The sequence below is a fragment of the Lampris incognitus genome, chromosome 1, assembly GCF_029633865.1.
Source record: "Lampris incognitus isolate fLamInc1 chromosome 1, fLamInc1.hap2, whole genome shotgun sequence".
NCBI lineage: Eukaryota > Metazoa > Chordata > Actinopteri > Lampriformes > Lampridae > Lampris > Lampris incognitus.
Window position 1 is genome coordinate 125,575,148 of NC_079211.1, and position 15,244 is coordinate 125,590,391.

General features: G+C 43.7%; 2 protein-coding genes across 3 annotated transcripts; one reads left to right on the forward strand and one right to left on the reverse strand.

Annotated features, from left to right (window-relative positions):
- Window positions 1-133: 133 nt before the first annotated feature.
- Window positions 134-3,045, reverse strand: srrd (SRR1 domain containing). Of its 2 annotated transcripts, XM_056274711.1 has the most exons (6): window positions 2,828-3,045; window positions 2,685-2,725; window positions 2,335-2,546; window positions 2,143-2,241; window positions 1,902-2,053; window positions 134-1,811 (listed from the first exon to the last, which is right to left on the reverse strand). In XM_056274711.1, the coding sequence occupies exons 1-6, from the start codon at window positions 2,968-2,970 to the stop codon at window positions 1,559-1,561; spliced, it is 900 nt and encodes a 299-aa protein (XP_056130686.1). In that variant the 5' UTR covers window positions 2,971-3,045; the 3' UTR covers window positions 134-1,558. The 2 variants fall into 2 exon arrangements, with proteins under 2 accessions (XP_056130686.1, XP_056130695.1); XM_056274720.1 differs by lacking the exon at window positions 1,902-2,053 and having other exon boundaries at window positions 2,117-2,241.
- Window positions 3,046-3,148: 103 nt separating this feature from the next.
- On the forward strand, window positions 3,149-15,033 carry tfip11 (tuftelin interacting protein 11). The gene is made up of 15 exons (XM_056274641.1): window positions 3,149-3,248; window positions 3,549-3,767; window positions 3,954-4,119; window positions 4,238-4,397; window positions 4,544-4,671; window positions 4,814-4,975; window positions 5,228-5,419; window positions 6,062-6,241; window positions 6,408-6,542; window positions 6,677-6,780; window positions 6,930-7,098; window positions 13,091-13,334; window positions 13,520-13,662; window positions 13,795-13,960; window positions 14,518-15,033. Exons 2-15 carry the CDS (start codon window positions 3,559-3,561, stop codon window positions 14,862-14,864), a joined length of 2,505 nt encoding a protein of 834 aa, XP_056130616.1. The 5' UTR covers window positions 3,149-3,248; window positions 3,549-3,558; the 3' UTR covers window positions 14,865-15,033.
- Window positions 15,034-15,244: the final 211 nt, after the last annotated feature.

Sequence of the window (15,244 nt, forward strand, 5' to 3'; positions counted from 1 at the left end):
AACATTTAAGTTTGCTGCATATGCGAATTAATCCTTTTTACACCGAATTCATAATCCAAGTGTAGACGACTCTAAACAAAAACACTGATGATGAGGAATTCAAGACACAACATCAGACAGTACATTAACAGTACATTATTGTAATTTTTCATGTAATTCAACAAAGTTTTAAAGATATTGTATCAACACATTTTGGACTTAGAATATGAAAGATAAAATCTGTATAATTTACCAATTCAGAATAAATGCATTCAGTCATAACTGAGGAAAAAAAAGACAGAGCTTTCCGCAGCAGATAAAGATCTCATTACCATTTAAATAAGGTGGAGTAGGTTGTGTCAAAAGAAGTAATACTTTAGCCTTGTATCAATTAGAAGAAGAGAGTCTTTATCGATCCCAATGAGATTCAGTCTGTGCGTTTGGGAGATCCTACTATTACGAGCAGCAGTGGGCAGCCAAATTTGATGCCCAGGAGCCAACACCCAAGTTTTGAGGCCCATGCCTTGGTCCGAAACACTAACAGCAGTACCTAACAATGCATGTCTTTGGATGTGGAAGGAAACAGACACAAACATGGTGCAAACTCCACACATGTAGGACCTCGATCAGGACTTGGCTCTGGAACCTCGCTCTTGTGAGGTGACAGTGCTAAGCACTGCACCACCATGCCACCTTTTTACAGCTTTTTTTTTTTGTCTTCAGATACCAGAATAAACATTTTTATTTGATAGAGTTGGAATAGAAATTAGTGATCTTTTGTTTTTGTTTCATTTTTCCATAGAAAAATGCATATATAAAAGTATATAATGTCAAATATTCTTGCCCTTGTGTTTTCAGTAAACATGAGGGATAGTAGGAATCTACTGAAGCTTGATTGTGTTGTTGGAAGTGGCAGATTGAGGAGAATCAGGTGCAGGAGGAGGAGATGTCTGATAGATAAAAGGTGGGTCAGGGGGATTCTCTTGTAGATGATGTCTGACTCCTTAATTGTCAATAGATCAATTGCAAGATGTTCAGCAGCACTCAAATTTGGGATAAATTCAACTGCCAAGTACTTCAAATGTGTCACTGTTATGAAACTTGACTGATTAATTTTAAAAAAGGAGTTGCTAGGGGCGTAGTGGTCTATTCCGTTGCCTACCAACACGAGGATCACCGGTTCAAATCCCCATGTTACCTCCGGCTTGGTCGGGCATCCCTACAGACACAATTGGCCGTGTCTGCGGGTGGGAAGCCGGATGTGGGTATGTGTCCTGGTCGCTGCACTAGCGCTCCCTCTGATCAGTCGGGGCGCCTGTTCGGCAGGGAGAGGGAACTGGGGGGAATAGCGTGATCCTCCCACGTGCTACGTCCCTCTGGTGAAATTCCTCACTGTCAGGTGAAAAGAAGCGGCTGGCGACTCCACGTGTCGGAGGAGGCAAGTGGTAGTTTGCAGCCCTCCCCCGGATCGGCAGAGAGGGTGGAACAGCGACTGGGATGGCTAGGAAGAGTGGGGTAATTGGCTGGATACAACTGGGGAGAAAAGGGGGGGTCCAAAAAAAAAGGAGTTGGTAAATGCTCAAGTATTTTGTTCTTTTCTGTCTCCTCTCAGTATGATCTCTAGATCAGGGCAGTGTTGGTACTGTGGTTCAGGCGGCTCTGCCCAGGATGACTGTGGCAATTTGTTGAGGCCACTTGTAGGGAAGGTGATAATGGCTGTGTCATTAAAGACATCAATCAGACGGGGTGGGCAGTTTAGGGGTCTCTCCTCACACACAGCTGCAGCTTGAGAGATATAGCTGTAGTCCCGCTGGAATTCTCGATCAATCATTCTAATTAGAGAACAGAAAGAAAATATCAGCGCATTTCTTCTCTGACTATATGAACACCATCACCCATACTCAGTCAAGTCTTGTACACACCTGTCCTGTATACCAGAGAAACTGTTCCCTATAATGGTCAACAAAGGCAGTGTTTCTCTACTCCAGTTCTTCCACAACAGGTTGTTGTAAAGGGCTTTGCCACAATGCATCAGGTAGAAAAGAGTGGGGCTAGTCGTCAACCGCTTCCCCTCCTCAACAAATGGAATCAGAATACAACATAATTAAAAGCAACTTCAAATGTGTTTCCTTCCCACCTGACAAGATGAAAGCAAAAACGGACCTCATTCTCTGTAAGTATGGTAAGACCAAGTTCTGACAATACATCCCTTTCTCCTGATGAGAACACAGGATCATACACAAAGCAGTGCTTCAGTGGTATCTAGCAAGAAAAGAGAAGCATAGAAAAGTGATTAGAATAGGGATATTTGTAACGCATTGTGTTATCCAACTGAAGAAATGTACATTCTCTGACCTGTAGTTTGTCAAGCAGAAGTAGCAACATGGCGAGCTGATACCGAGCAGAGACACAGGAGGAGAAAGAGCCCAGACCATAACACACACACTCCATATTACGGCATGTTTTGCCATCTGCACGCCTCTTATGATGGTTAGAAGGGATCTCAGTGGCCTTTCCATCGACTGATGGGTCTGAAGGGAGTGTTGATCTTGCCACCCACAGTAGCTCTGGGGGTAAGAATACCGCAGGGTCACTGGCATGCTACTTAAATCCAGACTGTCGGATGAATATGAGCAGCAAGCAATTCAATTCAACATAGTGGGTTTTCATAGAGAATAGTTGGCTGATAACACAACTTAACTCACCTTTCCACTCTTGCCAAAAGTCTTCACACTTCAATTCGGATCTAAAGAGGAAGCAAAAAAATGTAACATTGATTCAAACAAGACAAGGTAGACTGAACAGGCAATGGTAGTAGCATTGTTAAAGTCTGCTACAGTAATCTCACATGGTTTCTCTGATCCGGTGAATAGTCTTTGTGGTGTTTGGCACATCTTTGATGGTTGAAGCAGTCTGAAGAGGCTTGTATTTCCTGTGCGCTGCTCCTTTACGGCGCCGCGCCACCTGCCATTCATTTCCCGTGTCCGACATTTTCTGTGATTCATTAGTTTGCAGACGAGCGTTCCCAAGGTGCGTGTATTGATACTCTTGACAAAAAGTCTGTGCCGTGATCCGCAAGACCTCGAACTGATTTGAGAGTTGCACACACGATTACCACTTCCGGGAGTTGCAGCAACAGCAGGAAGTATTTCTGTTTTCGTGTGTTTGCTACGATGCTAGCTAAATCTAGTTAGCTGGAATCTAGTCTATTATTATTACAAGAAAATTATTTTATACCGTTTTACTGGATAAAGGGAATAAAATTTCAGGTGATATGTCTCAAACAATGTTTTTCTCGTTTAATAACCAGTGAGAATTAGCGTATACACTTTATTACTGATTATTTCACTTTGGCTGATAGCAACTGTTGTCTTGGCGTTAATGGTATTGCACGGTTACTGTACTAATGTGGGCGCGTTATCCCTTCCTTTCACACAATTTCAACCGAGATAAAATCTTAAGAAGCTATAAAGAGCTACCAACATAACCATGAAACAGATTTATTGCAAGAGCTGGATACCTCATTCGCCAGCTTGGAATTGACAGTCTTTTGACATCCTCTTAATCAGGATAGCAGGCATGTCCATGTCCCACTTGTATGGACGTAGAGGTGATGAAGAGGAGGACGGGGTGGAGATAGAGAGCTTTGAGGTGACAGATTGGGACCTGGCCAATGAGTTCAACCCAGACCGTCGCAGACACAGACAGACCAAGGAACAGGCCACTTATGGCATCTGGGCTGAGAGAGACTCAGACGATGATGAGAGGCCCAGTTTCGGAGGAAAAAAGTAAGACCTGGGCTCGTTCCTGTCGCGATCCCATTTATCACATCCTTATAAAAATAATGGGTGTATTTTTGAGTATACATTAACAACAGTTTTTGATATTTAGAAATATATAGACAAATCGTATAATTCAAGTTATTAAGTTTGTGTGTGTGTATGTGTGTGTGTGTGTGTGTGTGTGTTTTCAAGGTCCAAGGACTATACTGCTCCAGTGAACTTTATCAGTGCAGGTCTGCGTAAGACTGCAGCAGATGAGAAACAGCAGCAGAAAGGTGAAGGAGGGTCTGATGATGACTCTGATGATGAAACTTCGGCCGCCCCTCCCCCTCATCGCGCACCCAAGAAACTCCAGACAGTAAATTTGAATTTGTATTTTTGCACGGCTTGAGTACCTATTGAGGGTCCTATCAATATCAAAATATTGTATAACAATATTATGTCCTTGTAAACAATAAATAATTGTCTTTTGCTAGGGTGGAAATTTCCGTGTGAGCCAGCCCCAGAGGTTTGCAGCTGGCATCAGGGCAGGGCAGGACATAGGTAGCTGGGAGAAGCACACAAAGGGGATTGGACAGAAACTGCTGCAGAAGATGGGCTACCAACCAGGCAAAGGCCTTGGCAAGAACGCTCAAGGTGGGTAAATACTAAATGTAATGAAAGACAACGAAAGCCAAGGTGGGTAGATATTAAATGTAATGAAAGACAACGAAAGCCAAAGGACTTTGATTACATTGTATAGATTTTAAATATTTTCAATCAATGCCTTATCATCCCTGCAGGAATTATAAACCCCATTGAGGCAAAGGTTCGCAAGGGCAAGGGGGCAGTGGGTGCATATGGCAATGAGAGAACCCCACAGAGTCTTCAGGACTTTCCCATAGTTGACTCAGAAGAGGAAGAGGAAAAGGTAGAGTGCTAAGCAACATTCCATTTCACAGTCTTTCCCCTCCCTCCAAAAAAAGGCCCTCTGCTAGGGGAAAAATAGAAGAAAATTAATGTAGAAACAATATGCATCAGTTTGTCCTGTATCTCACTTTCTGTCTGAGAAGGAGTTCCAGAATGAGCTAGGCCAGTGGCGTAAGGATCCTGGCGGTCCCGCAGCGAAGAAGAAGCCCAAGTATTCCTACAGAACAGTAGAGGAGCTGAAGGCTAAAGGCAAGCTGGCAGGACGGACTACACAAACCCCAGCTGGAGAGCTGGCCCAGGTTAAGGTGAGAAAGAAAGGACTCACTCCCAAACTCTGCTAAACTCATATTAATGTTTCTTTTATAAGTGCCTTTCTCACATCAATTGAGTTAGGACACTGTGAAGCTGGACGTTTCCACTTTACTTTGCTTATGATATATGTGATCAAGGAACATTATCCACAGTTACACACATTGAGATTTGCTTCAGATAAGCGCATCAGCAAAATGATGAAAATGCAAGGGAAATTCTGATTTCATTTCTCACTCTGTCTTTAGGTGATAGATATGACTGGGAAGGAACAGAAGGTGTATTACAGTTACAGTCAGATGACCAACAAGCACAGTGTTCCGGATGAAGCACCGCCAAGCATGTCTACGCGAGATCAGAAGGCATCTGGTTTTGCGCTCCCTGAACTGGAACACAACCTACAGTTACTGATTGACTTAACAGAACAGGACATATTGCAGGTAGTTGCTCAAGTTAACACAGAGCATATATCCCTAATCCTTGGCTACAAACAGATGAAACATAGGCATTCATCTCCATCAAATGCCAAGACAACAATTTGGTTCCCACCAATCCACCTCTGTAGTGTAGTTTAGGACCACTGACCAGTTTGTTCATATGACACATTCAATGTGTCGGTGTTTCTCACAGGTCTGAAATACACTTTGCTGGTTGTGACAAATTGGCACAAAAACAGTCTGTTAGTAATACTAAACATGAAAAGTTAATGGTCTGACCTTATTTAACTTAGTCTGTATTTCTAATTGCAGTAGCCCAAAGTGAGAACAGGTACCAATGATGATGCCCAGCACGGTTGCTGTGACTATGCGAGAGCGTGCTTTCTATCATAGAATTCAAAGCAACAGCGAAAGTCAGAATAATTGTACAATAAACAGTGAGCTCTTGCAAGAACACCACAAAATGCATGCCAGTGTCTCTCTGTCTATCTACTTCTTGCCTTGGCCCACCCAGCTAAAACCTATGTGTGGGGGAAAACTGGTTTTCTTCTTTTTCTTCTCATCCTATTCCCTTTGACTTTGACTGATACCTCTCTTTTCTCTCTCTCTCTCTCTCTCTCTCTGTCATCACTTCACCTCCTGTAGTCTGCCAGGCGTTTGCAGCATGAGAGAGACGTAGTTGTATCTCTGAGCCATGAGTGTTCTGCCCTGCAAACCAGACTGGCAGCAGAGGAGGACACCATCCAGAGAATGGAGTCTGTACTTGAACTGGTGGATCGCTTTCAGTCGGGGGAGACTGCACCTGGGGAGGGACCAAGCCTGCAGGTACATATAGGGCATAGATGTTGGCTCACACATGCAGGTGCGAACACGCAAAGTTGTACACACACACAGAGTTATGAGTACCACATCGTTCAATTTTGTCAATTCCTTGTTTAGTATCAAATTCAGGAGTTAATCTTTGTGCGTGCCTCCCTTGCTTTTTGTTTAGGAGTGTGCTCGGATCTTTGAGACCTTACAGTCAGACTACTATGAAGAATATAAGACTATGGTTTTGGGAGACCTGGCTGTAGCTGTGGTTCATCCTTTGCTCAAAGAGAAACTACGTACATGGGATCCTCTGAAGGTATGTTCTTGCTACTCCCTCAGTGTCTGTACCATCTCGTGTCTTAGGGTAACCACCGACTTAATTTTGTTGCCTTCATAACCAGTAATGAAGCTATCAGGTCTCATCTTGTCTCCTCTTCGTGATTCTTACAGGATAGTTCTTATGGTCTGGAAGAGGTTGGTCAGTGGAGAGCGATCCTTGAATCTCGGCAACTCCACTCTAGTGCCCCAGAGGCAAATATGGATCCTTACCACAGGTAGTTTGTACAAACGCAAACACTCATAGGTGCATACTAGGTGCATACATATCATTTATCTTGCATGACTAGGATTACATGCTGTTGCAGTACTGCATTCCATGATTGCCTGTTCATGCCATGTATATTGTGCTTGTATATTGAACCAGACTACTATGGGAAGTGTGGATCCCAGTGATGCGGTCTTGTGTGTCAAGTTGGCAGCCTCGTATGGTTGGGCCCATGGTGGACTGTGTAGAAGTCTGGGCCCCACTGATTCCCCTGTGGATACTGGATCATCTGCTAGAGCAGCTCATCTTACCTCGCCTACAGCGAGAGGCAAGGCCTAAACATGTTCAAACCCTCACTACTTATCTATCCTAGCTATCTATGTCTCTCGAACTCTCTTTCTGCTTCAGAAAGTAGTCAGTCCCCTTTCACTTTTTACACACTTTAATGAGTTGTAGATTTAATTTGAAATGGATAAAATTGGAAATTTTTTTCATCAATCTACACTCAATAACCCATAATGACATGGTGAAAACCTTTTTTTTATTTTAGCAATGTATTAAAAATCAAAAACTGAAATCTCTCATTGGACCGTTTGCTGTGGCACTCCACATTGTGGTCGGGTGCATCTTGTTTGCTTTAATTATCCTTGCGATGTGTATAGAACTTGATTGGAGTCCACCTGTGGCAAATGGAATTGATTGGACATAGTTTAGAAAGGCACACACCAGTATGTATATAAGGTCCCACAATAGACCTTTTTCCCTTCCATTATCTAAGCTGCTTATCCAACTTAGGCTCGCACATGTTGGAGCCTATCCCAGCAGTCATTGGGTGTTAGGTGGAGAGACACCCTGGACAGGCTGCCAATCCATCACAGGGCCAACACATTCACACCTAGGGACAATTTAGTATGGCCGATTCACCTGACCTACATCTCTTTGGACTGCGGGAGGAAACTGGAGCACCTGGAGAGAACCCACGCAGACACAGGGAGAACATGCAAACTTCACACAGAAGGCGACTTGGGATGACCCCCAAGGTTGGACAACTGCAGGGTTCGAACCCAGGACCTTCTTGCTGTGAGGTGACTGTGCTAACCACTGCGCCACCATGCCACAAGACCTTTTTCTACGACATTCATATTGACATGAATTCTGACTCGGAACTAGGTAAACACAGGTTTAATTAATGAAGTTGATTAAGGTTGTGTTCCATTTAGTGTAGCAGAGCCTTTCCAGTGAGACAACATGCACAATAGCAGCACCCTGACTCTGTTTGACCCTAATGAAACGGAACCTTAATTAGTATCATTGGTAACTCCTGTGTTTACTCTAGTTCATGTCAAAATGGCTGCTGTGAAAAAAGGTCTATTCACACTGCATGTCAGGCCAAAAACCAAGCCATGAAGTACAAGGAACTCTCTGTTGACCTCTGTGATAAAATTGTGGTGAGGCATAGATCAGCACAAGAGTATAAAACCATTTCTAAAGATTTGAGTGTTCCCAAGAGCACGTTGGCCTCAATAATTGTGAAATGGAAGAAGTTTGGAACCACCAGGACTCTTCTTAGAGTTAGCTGTCTGGCCAAAGTGAGTAACCAGGCGAGAAGGTTCTTGGCTTTGGAAGTCCTCTGCAGAGATTGGAGAACCTGCTGGAAGGATGACCATTTCAGCAGCACTCCCAGCAATCGGGCCTTAATGGTAGAGTGAAAGGCATATCATGGCCCGCTTGGAGTTTCCCAAACAGCATTTAAAGGACTCCGAGAGCATGAGGGAAAAAATGTTTCTGGTCTGATGAGACAAAAATTTAAATGTTTGGACGGAACTCCAAGCACTATGTCCTGCTTAATACTATCCCTACAGTGAAGCATGGTGGTGGCAGCATCATGATATGGGGGTGTTTTTCAGGGACAGGGAGACTGGTTGGAATTTAGGGAGGGATGAATGCAGCCAAATACTGAAGTCCTTAAAGAAGACCTGCTCTAGAGAGCACGTGATCTTAGACTGGGGCGATGGTTCACCTTTCGGCACGACAACGACCTGAAGCATACAACAAAAACGCTGCTGAAGTGTCTTAGGGACAAGCCTCTGACTGTCCTCGAGTGGCCCAGCCAAACCCCCTAGGACATCTGTGAAGAGACCTGAAGGTGGCAGTTCAGACTCTTCCCATCCAGTCTGACAGAGCTTGAGAGGATCTGCCAGGAAGATTGTGATAAATTGCCCAAATCCAGGTGTGCAAAGCTTGTAAAGACTTACCCAAGAAGACTTAGAAGCTGTAATTGCTGTCAAAGGGGCTTCTATAAAGTACGGAATTAAGGGTCTGAATACTTACATAAATGAGAGAATTCAGTTTTTGATTTTTAATAAATTTGAAAGAATTGGAATTGTCTTTATTGGCCAAGTATGTTTCCACATCCAAGGAATTTGACTCTGGTCTAGTGGCTCTAAATGTACTTGCATGGAATAACAACACAGCAATCTTCACAAATATATACACTCACCAGCCACTTTATTAGGCATACCTGTCCAACTGCTCGTTAACGCAAATTTCTAATCAGCCAATCACATGGCAGCAACTCAATGCATTTAGGCATGTAGACATGGTCAAGACGATCTGCTGCAGTTCAAACCGAGCATCAGAATGGGGAAGAAAGGTGATTTAAGTGACTTTGAACGTGGCATGGTTGTTGGTGCCAGACGGGCTGGTCTGAGTATTTCAGAAACTGCTGATCTACTGGGATTTTCACGCACAACCATCTCTAGGGTTTACAGAGAATGGTCCGAAAAAGAGAAAATATCCAGTGAGCGGCAGTTCTGTGGGCGAAAATGCCTTGTTGATGCCAGAGGTCAGAGGAGAATGGCCAGACTGGTTCGAGCTGATAGAAAGGCAACAGTAACTCAAATAACCACTCATTACAACCGAGGTATGCAGAAGAGCATCTCTGAACGCACAACACGTTGAACCTTGAGGCAGATGGGCTACAGCAGCAGAAGACCACACCAGGTGCCACTCCTGTCAGCTAAGAACAGGAAACTGAGGCTACAATTCGCACAGGCTCACCAAAATTGGACAATAGAAGATTGGAAAAACGTTGCCTGGTCTGATGAGTCTCGATTTCTGCTGCGACATTCGGATGGTAGGGTCAGAATTTGGCGTCAACAACATGAAAGCATGGATCCATCCTGCCTTGTATCAACGGTTCAGGCTGGTGGTGGTGGTGTAATGGTGTGGGGGATATTTTCTTGGCACACTTTGGGCCCCTTAGTACCAATTGAGCATCGTGTCAATGCCACAGCCTACCTGAGTATTGTTGCTGACCATGTCCATCCCTTTATGACCACAGTGTTCCCAGCTTCTGATTGCTACTTCCAGCAGGATAACGCGCCATGTCCTAAAGCTCGAATCATCTCAGACTGGTTTCTTGAACATGACAATGAGTTCACTGTACTCAAATGGCCTCCACAGTCACCAGATCTCAATCCAATAGAGCACCTTTGGGATGTGGTGGACCGGCAGATTTGCATCACAGATGTGCAGCCGACAAATCTGCAGCAACTGCGTGATGCTATCATGTCAATATGGACCAAACTCTCAGGAATGTTTCCAGTACCTTGTTGAATCTATGCCGCGAAGGATTAAGGCAGTTCTGAAGGCAAAAGGGGGTCCAACCCGGTACTAGCAAGGTGTACCTAATAAAGTGGCCAGTGAGTGTATATACTACAAGAACCCCGCTACAATGTAGCGGTTTGGTTATCCACCCGTCTAAATCTCCCTCCTCTTCATCCTGCCAGCTAACCGCCTTCCCCCTGCCCCTAAACCCCCCCCCCACTCCAACTCCCTCCCCCCAACAGTGGCGCCCCCAGAAATTTTTCATCGGGGTGGCCAAATGGGGCCACTGAAAATCTTGGGGTGGCACACCAAAACCAAAAACCATGACTGAATTTCGGGAATTCTATGCTGCTGTTGTAGTATACTGTATAGGCTAGTTGAAAACTGTCAATATGAGAGTTAAGAAAAATATACATTATTGATTTAAATGAACAGCACCTAATGTAAGATATCAGATAGAAGCATATTATGCATAATCAGAAGCATATTCTGCATAATGCGACTCGTGGCTGGGGGGGCCAGCGCGGGGGCCAGGGATTGTATCAGGGTGGCCGTGGCCACCCCTTGGGGGCGCCACTGCCCCCCAAATGCTCAGAATCATCTGAAATGCCGAGAAAAGTGGTTTACCCCCCCACACTCCAACTCCCTCCCCCCAAATGGTCAGAATCATCTGAAATGCCGAGAAAAGTGGTTTTTAGCCATTTTTAGAAAATGCATATTTTGCATAATTATGCATAATTGTTATAATTATATTTTAATTTTCTGCTATTTTTCTGGTCCTCTCTGGAACAATACCTACCACCTCCAAAAACAATAGGATCATAAGTGCATTTTTGCAAAAATGCATATATTTTGCATAATGCCAAAACATTTCTAAGTCCCAGAAATTTTTTTTTATATAGGTGAAAAAAATCAAAGATGCTCAGAATCATCTGAAATGCCGACAAAAGTGGTTTTTAGCCATTTTTAGAAAAATGCATAGTTTGCATATTTATGCATAATTATGCATAATTTTAATTTTCTGGGATTTTTCCCTTACTCTCTGAGACAATACCTACCACCTCCAAAAAGAATTAGGATCATAAGTGCTTTAGTTTTCGGTCCCGCTATCTACACTAACACACACACACACACACACACACACACACACACACACACACACTAACACCACACACACACACATTACGAAAATATATGAGTAGATATAAGGAATGACCATGGATAGGTGAAACCATTTCTATGAACACTAAACAGGAAACAAATAATACAAAGAAATTAACAGTCCAAGGACTGCTGAGATTATCAAACGGTTAAAAGTTACTTTATGTCCTCAATAACTCTGTGACTGGACATTAAAGCAACTGTCAGGTGTGGTGTCAAGGTAATTTGCGCCCCCCCCCCCCAAAAAAAAAACTTGTTAGCACCAGCCGCCACTGGCAGGAAGTACATCCTCTGCTGAGCCTTTTTGATGATTGTGATGATGCCTGGAAGATTGTAGAACCCAGAAACTGGAAGGAATCCACAGCTAACACAGTGCTGTTGAGTATGGTGAAGGCGGGCAGTGATGGGGGGGCTCCTGAAGTCCACTGTCATCTCCACAGTTTTGAGTGTGTTCAGCTTCAGGTTGTTGTGATCGCACCACAGGGCCAGCTGTTGACATTCCATCTGTATGCAAACTCATCTCCGTCTCGAATAAGGCCAGCGACTGTAGTGCCGTTTGTAAATTTCAGGAGTTGAACAGACGGGTCTCCTGAGGTGCAGTTGTTGGCGTAGAGGAAGAAGAGCAGTCGGGAGAGCACACATCCCTGGGGACTGCCAGTACTGACTGTTGGGGTGCTGGATGTGATTTTCACCAGTGTCACCTGCTGCTTCCTGTCTGTCAGGAAGTTTGTGATCCACTGACAGGTGGAGGCAGGCACAGTGAGCTGGGTGAGTAGGACTTCTGAGATGATGGTGTTGAACGCCGAGCTTAAGTCCACAAACAGGATCCTTGCGTACATCCCTGGGGAGTCAAGGTCTTGCAGGATGTAGTGCAGTCCAGTGTTGACCGCATCATTCACTGACCTATGTTTGCCCGGTAGGCAAACTGCAGGAGGTCCGGCAGGGGGCCTGTAATGTCTCTCAGGTGGGTCAACACCAGTCTCTCAAAGGATTTCATAACCACAGACGTCAGAGCAATGGACCTGTAGTCATTCAATCCAGTGATGGAGGATTCCTTGAGGACCGGGATGATAGTGGAGCATTTGAAACAGGAGGGGACTTCACATAGCTCCAGTGATCTGTTGAAGATCCATGTGAAGATGTATAAAAACATGTTTTCACTTTGTCATTATGGGTTATTGAGTGTAGATCGATGGACAAAAATTGCAGTTTTATCCATTTGAAATTAACTGTACAAAAAGTGAAGGGGTCTGCATGCTTGGATATAAGCATAAATAAGTGTATAAGATATAAGCATAGATATACATTCATGTTAAATGAAGAGCAACACATTTTGCTATTATCCATCCATTATCCAAGCCGCTTATCCTGCAGTTAGGGTCATGGGGATGCTGGAGCCCATCTCAGCAGTCATTTTGATATTACTTTTTTTTTTAATTGTACTCCACTGGTCAAGTTTATTTACCCTGATGTAATCAAGTCTTTGTGTGAATGTTGTGTGAAAAACAAGTTCACATCCATCAAAACCGTACATTATGATTTTGTAATAGGTGGATACCTGGAACCCTTTAACGGACACAGTGCCCATCCATTCCTGGCTTCATCCTTGGCTCCCTCTTCTCCAATCACGCCTAGAACCTCTTTATCCACCCATCCGAAGCAAACTTGCCAATGCCCTACAGAGATGGCATCCAAGCGATGGATCTGCCCGCCTCATTCTACAGCCATGGAAAGATGTTTTTTCCCCAGGAGCCTGGGAGGCTTTCATGGTTAAAAATATTATCCCAAAACTAGGTATGCTCCAACAGTGGCCAGCACTCTCCACTTCAGTAATGAAAATGTGATATTGCTCTGCTTTCCGTTCAGTTTATTCCTATTTTTCCCTGCTCTGCCTCTTATCATATCCTATCCCACTTCATTTCCCTTCCCCCCTCTCTTTCTCCCTCCTTTATGTACTGACCCCTGTTGACTGTCCACAGCTCTTTGTCTGGGGGAACTGGTTATCAATCCTCACCAGCAACAGATGGAGCCCTTCCACTGGGTGATGGACTGGGAGGGCATGCTGTCCCCATCTAGCCTCATTTCCCTGCTGGACAAAAATTTCTTTCCCAAGTGGTTGCAGGTTAGTGAATGTGCTAATAAATTTTATAATCAAGAAGGCTAGTTACCTGTATTTGCCTACCATGTATCAACATATACACTAATATTTATTTACCTGATTCTTCTGTACTTTTTGTGATTATGTTGTTTGTAGGTCCTGTGTTCATGGCTGAGCAACAGTCCCAACTATGAAGAAATTACAAAGTGGTACCTAGGTTGGAAGACCATGTTCAGTGATATACTGTTAGCCCAACCACTCATCAAGGACAAATTCAACGAGGCACTGGACATTATGAACCGTGCAGTATCTTCAGGCATGGGTTCGTCTCTCTTTATCACTGTTCAAATCACACTCAGGGCTTTTATGTATAAATTTACATTCAAGAGAAACTGCACATTTGAGTTTTTTGAGTGATAAATTGACACATGGCTTCATTTCAAAGAATGACACTAGTTCTGGGTGAAATCTCAACATTTCTCTGCAAATTTTTTATGTCTGCATTTACTGTAATAAATCTGCAAACATCACACTCCTACTAGCTGAACTCTCTCAGGCATGCAGCCATTAAATGCATATTTCCAATACTTTTGCACACAGACATCACACATGGCAAAAAAAACAAAAACAAAACAAAGAGTATGGATGTTATCACCCCCACTTATCAGAGAGATGGTCTGATCCCAACCAACCACTCCTCCTTTCTTGTCTGTGCTAGTAGCAAAAACTCCCCCACCCACACACTTTTCAAAGATGAGAAAGGGGGAGAGCACAGCTGATACTGGGAGTGATGGTCATTTTTAACATTCAAAATTGTGTCTTACTATATCAGACCATCACAGAACTTACTGAAATACTTGCCTTCTTGTCTGTCTGCAGCTGGCTATATGCAGCCGGGTGCAAGGGAGAATATTGCATATCTCACACAGACGGAGAGACGAAAGGACTTCCAGTATGAAGCACTGCAGGAGCGCAGGGATGCTGAGAATGTAGCACAGAGGGGCATCAGTGCTGGCTTGCCCACCAACTTCAAAGACCTGATCCAGACCAAGGCAGAGGAGAACAACATTGTTTTCATGCCTCTGGTGGCCAAACGCCATGAGGGCAAACAGCTTTACACATTTGGACGCATTGTCATCTACATAGACAGAGGGGTAGTTTTTGTACAAGGAGAGAAAACCTGGGTCCCCACATCCTTACAGAGTTTGATAGATATGGCCAAGTGAGGATAGATTAAGAGATAGGCATGTCTTCTGTACATGTGTGCCAAGGGTAAAAATAGAGATGAGTAGGAGATTAGTGTGCAGTTTTGTAGGAAATCGGTAACCTTCAACCATTGTCATATTTGTCTTTTTAATTGTATGAAATGTAACAAACTGCAATTAAAAAAATTTTGGAAACATTTGTTCTTTTGGTTTGTATACTTTTTACAGCTTGCTGATGGTATATAACTGAGATAACGAAGACTGTAAATGAAGTAATCGATTAGTAAAGAGGTTGAGTAAGAGGCTATGGAGGAAGAACTGTATAAGTCCCTTCAAAAAAACTGAGATGACCCCATAATGATGAACTCATCACATGACAACTGCTTTGTAATGGAAAACCG

What these genes read in the sequence shown, in the direction of transcription:
- srrd (XM_056274711.1), bottom strand. Translation starts at nt 2,970, where the DNA reads ATGTCGGACACGGGAAATGAATGGCAGGTGGCGCGGCGCCGTAAAGGA. An exon ending in TTCTGCTTGACAAACTACAG is followed by an intron (nt 2,242 to 2,334) that starts GTCAGAGAATGT and finishes TTTTCTTGCTAG; the next exon opens with ATACCACTGAAGCACTGCTT. An exon ending in TTCTCTGGTATACAGGACAG is followed by an intron (nt 1,812 to 1,901) that starts GTGTGTACAAGA and finishes TTCTCTAATTAG; the next exon opens with AATGATTGATCGAGAATTCC.
- tfip11 (XM_056274641.1), top strand. Translation starts at nt 3,559, where the DNA reads ATGTCCATGTCCCACTTGTATGGACGTAGAGGTGATGAAGAGGAGGAC. An exon ending in CAGAAGAGGAAGAGGAAAAG is followed by an intron (nt 4,672 to 4,813) that starts GTAGAGTGCTAA and finishes CTGTCTGAGAAG; the next exon opens with GAGTTCCAGAATGAGCTAGG. An exon ending in AAATATTATCCCAAAACTAG is followed by an intron (nt 13,335 to 13,519) that starts GTATGCTCCAAC and finishes GACTGTCCACAG; the next exon opens with CTCTTTGTCTGGGGGAACTG.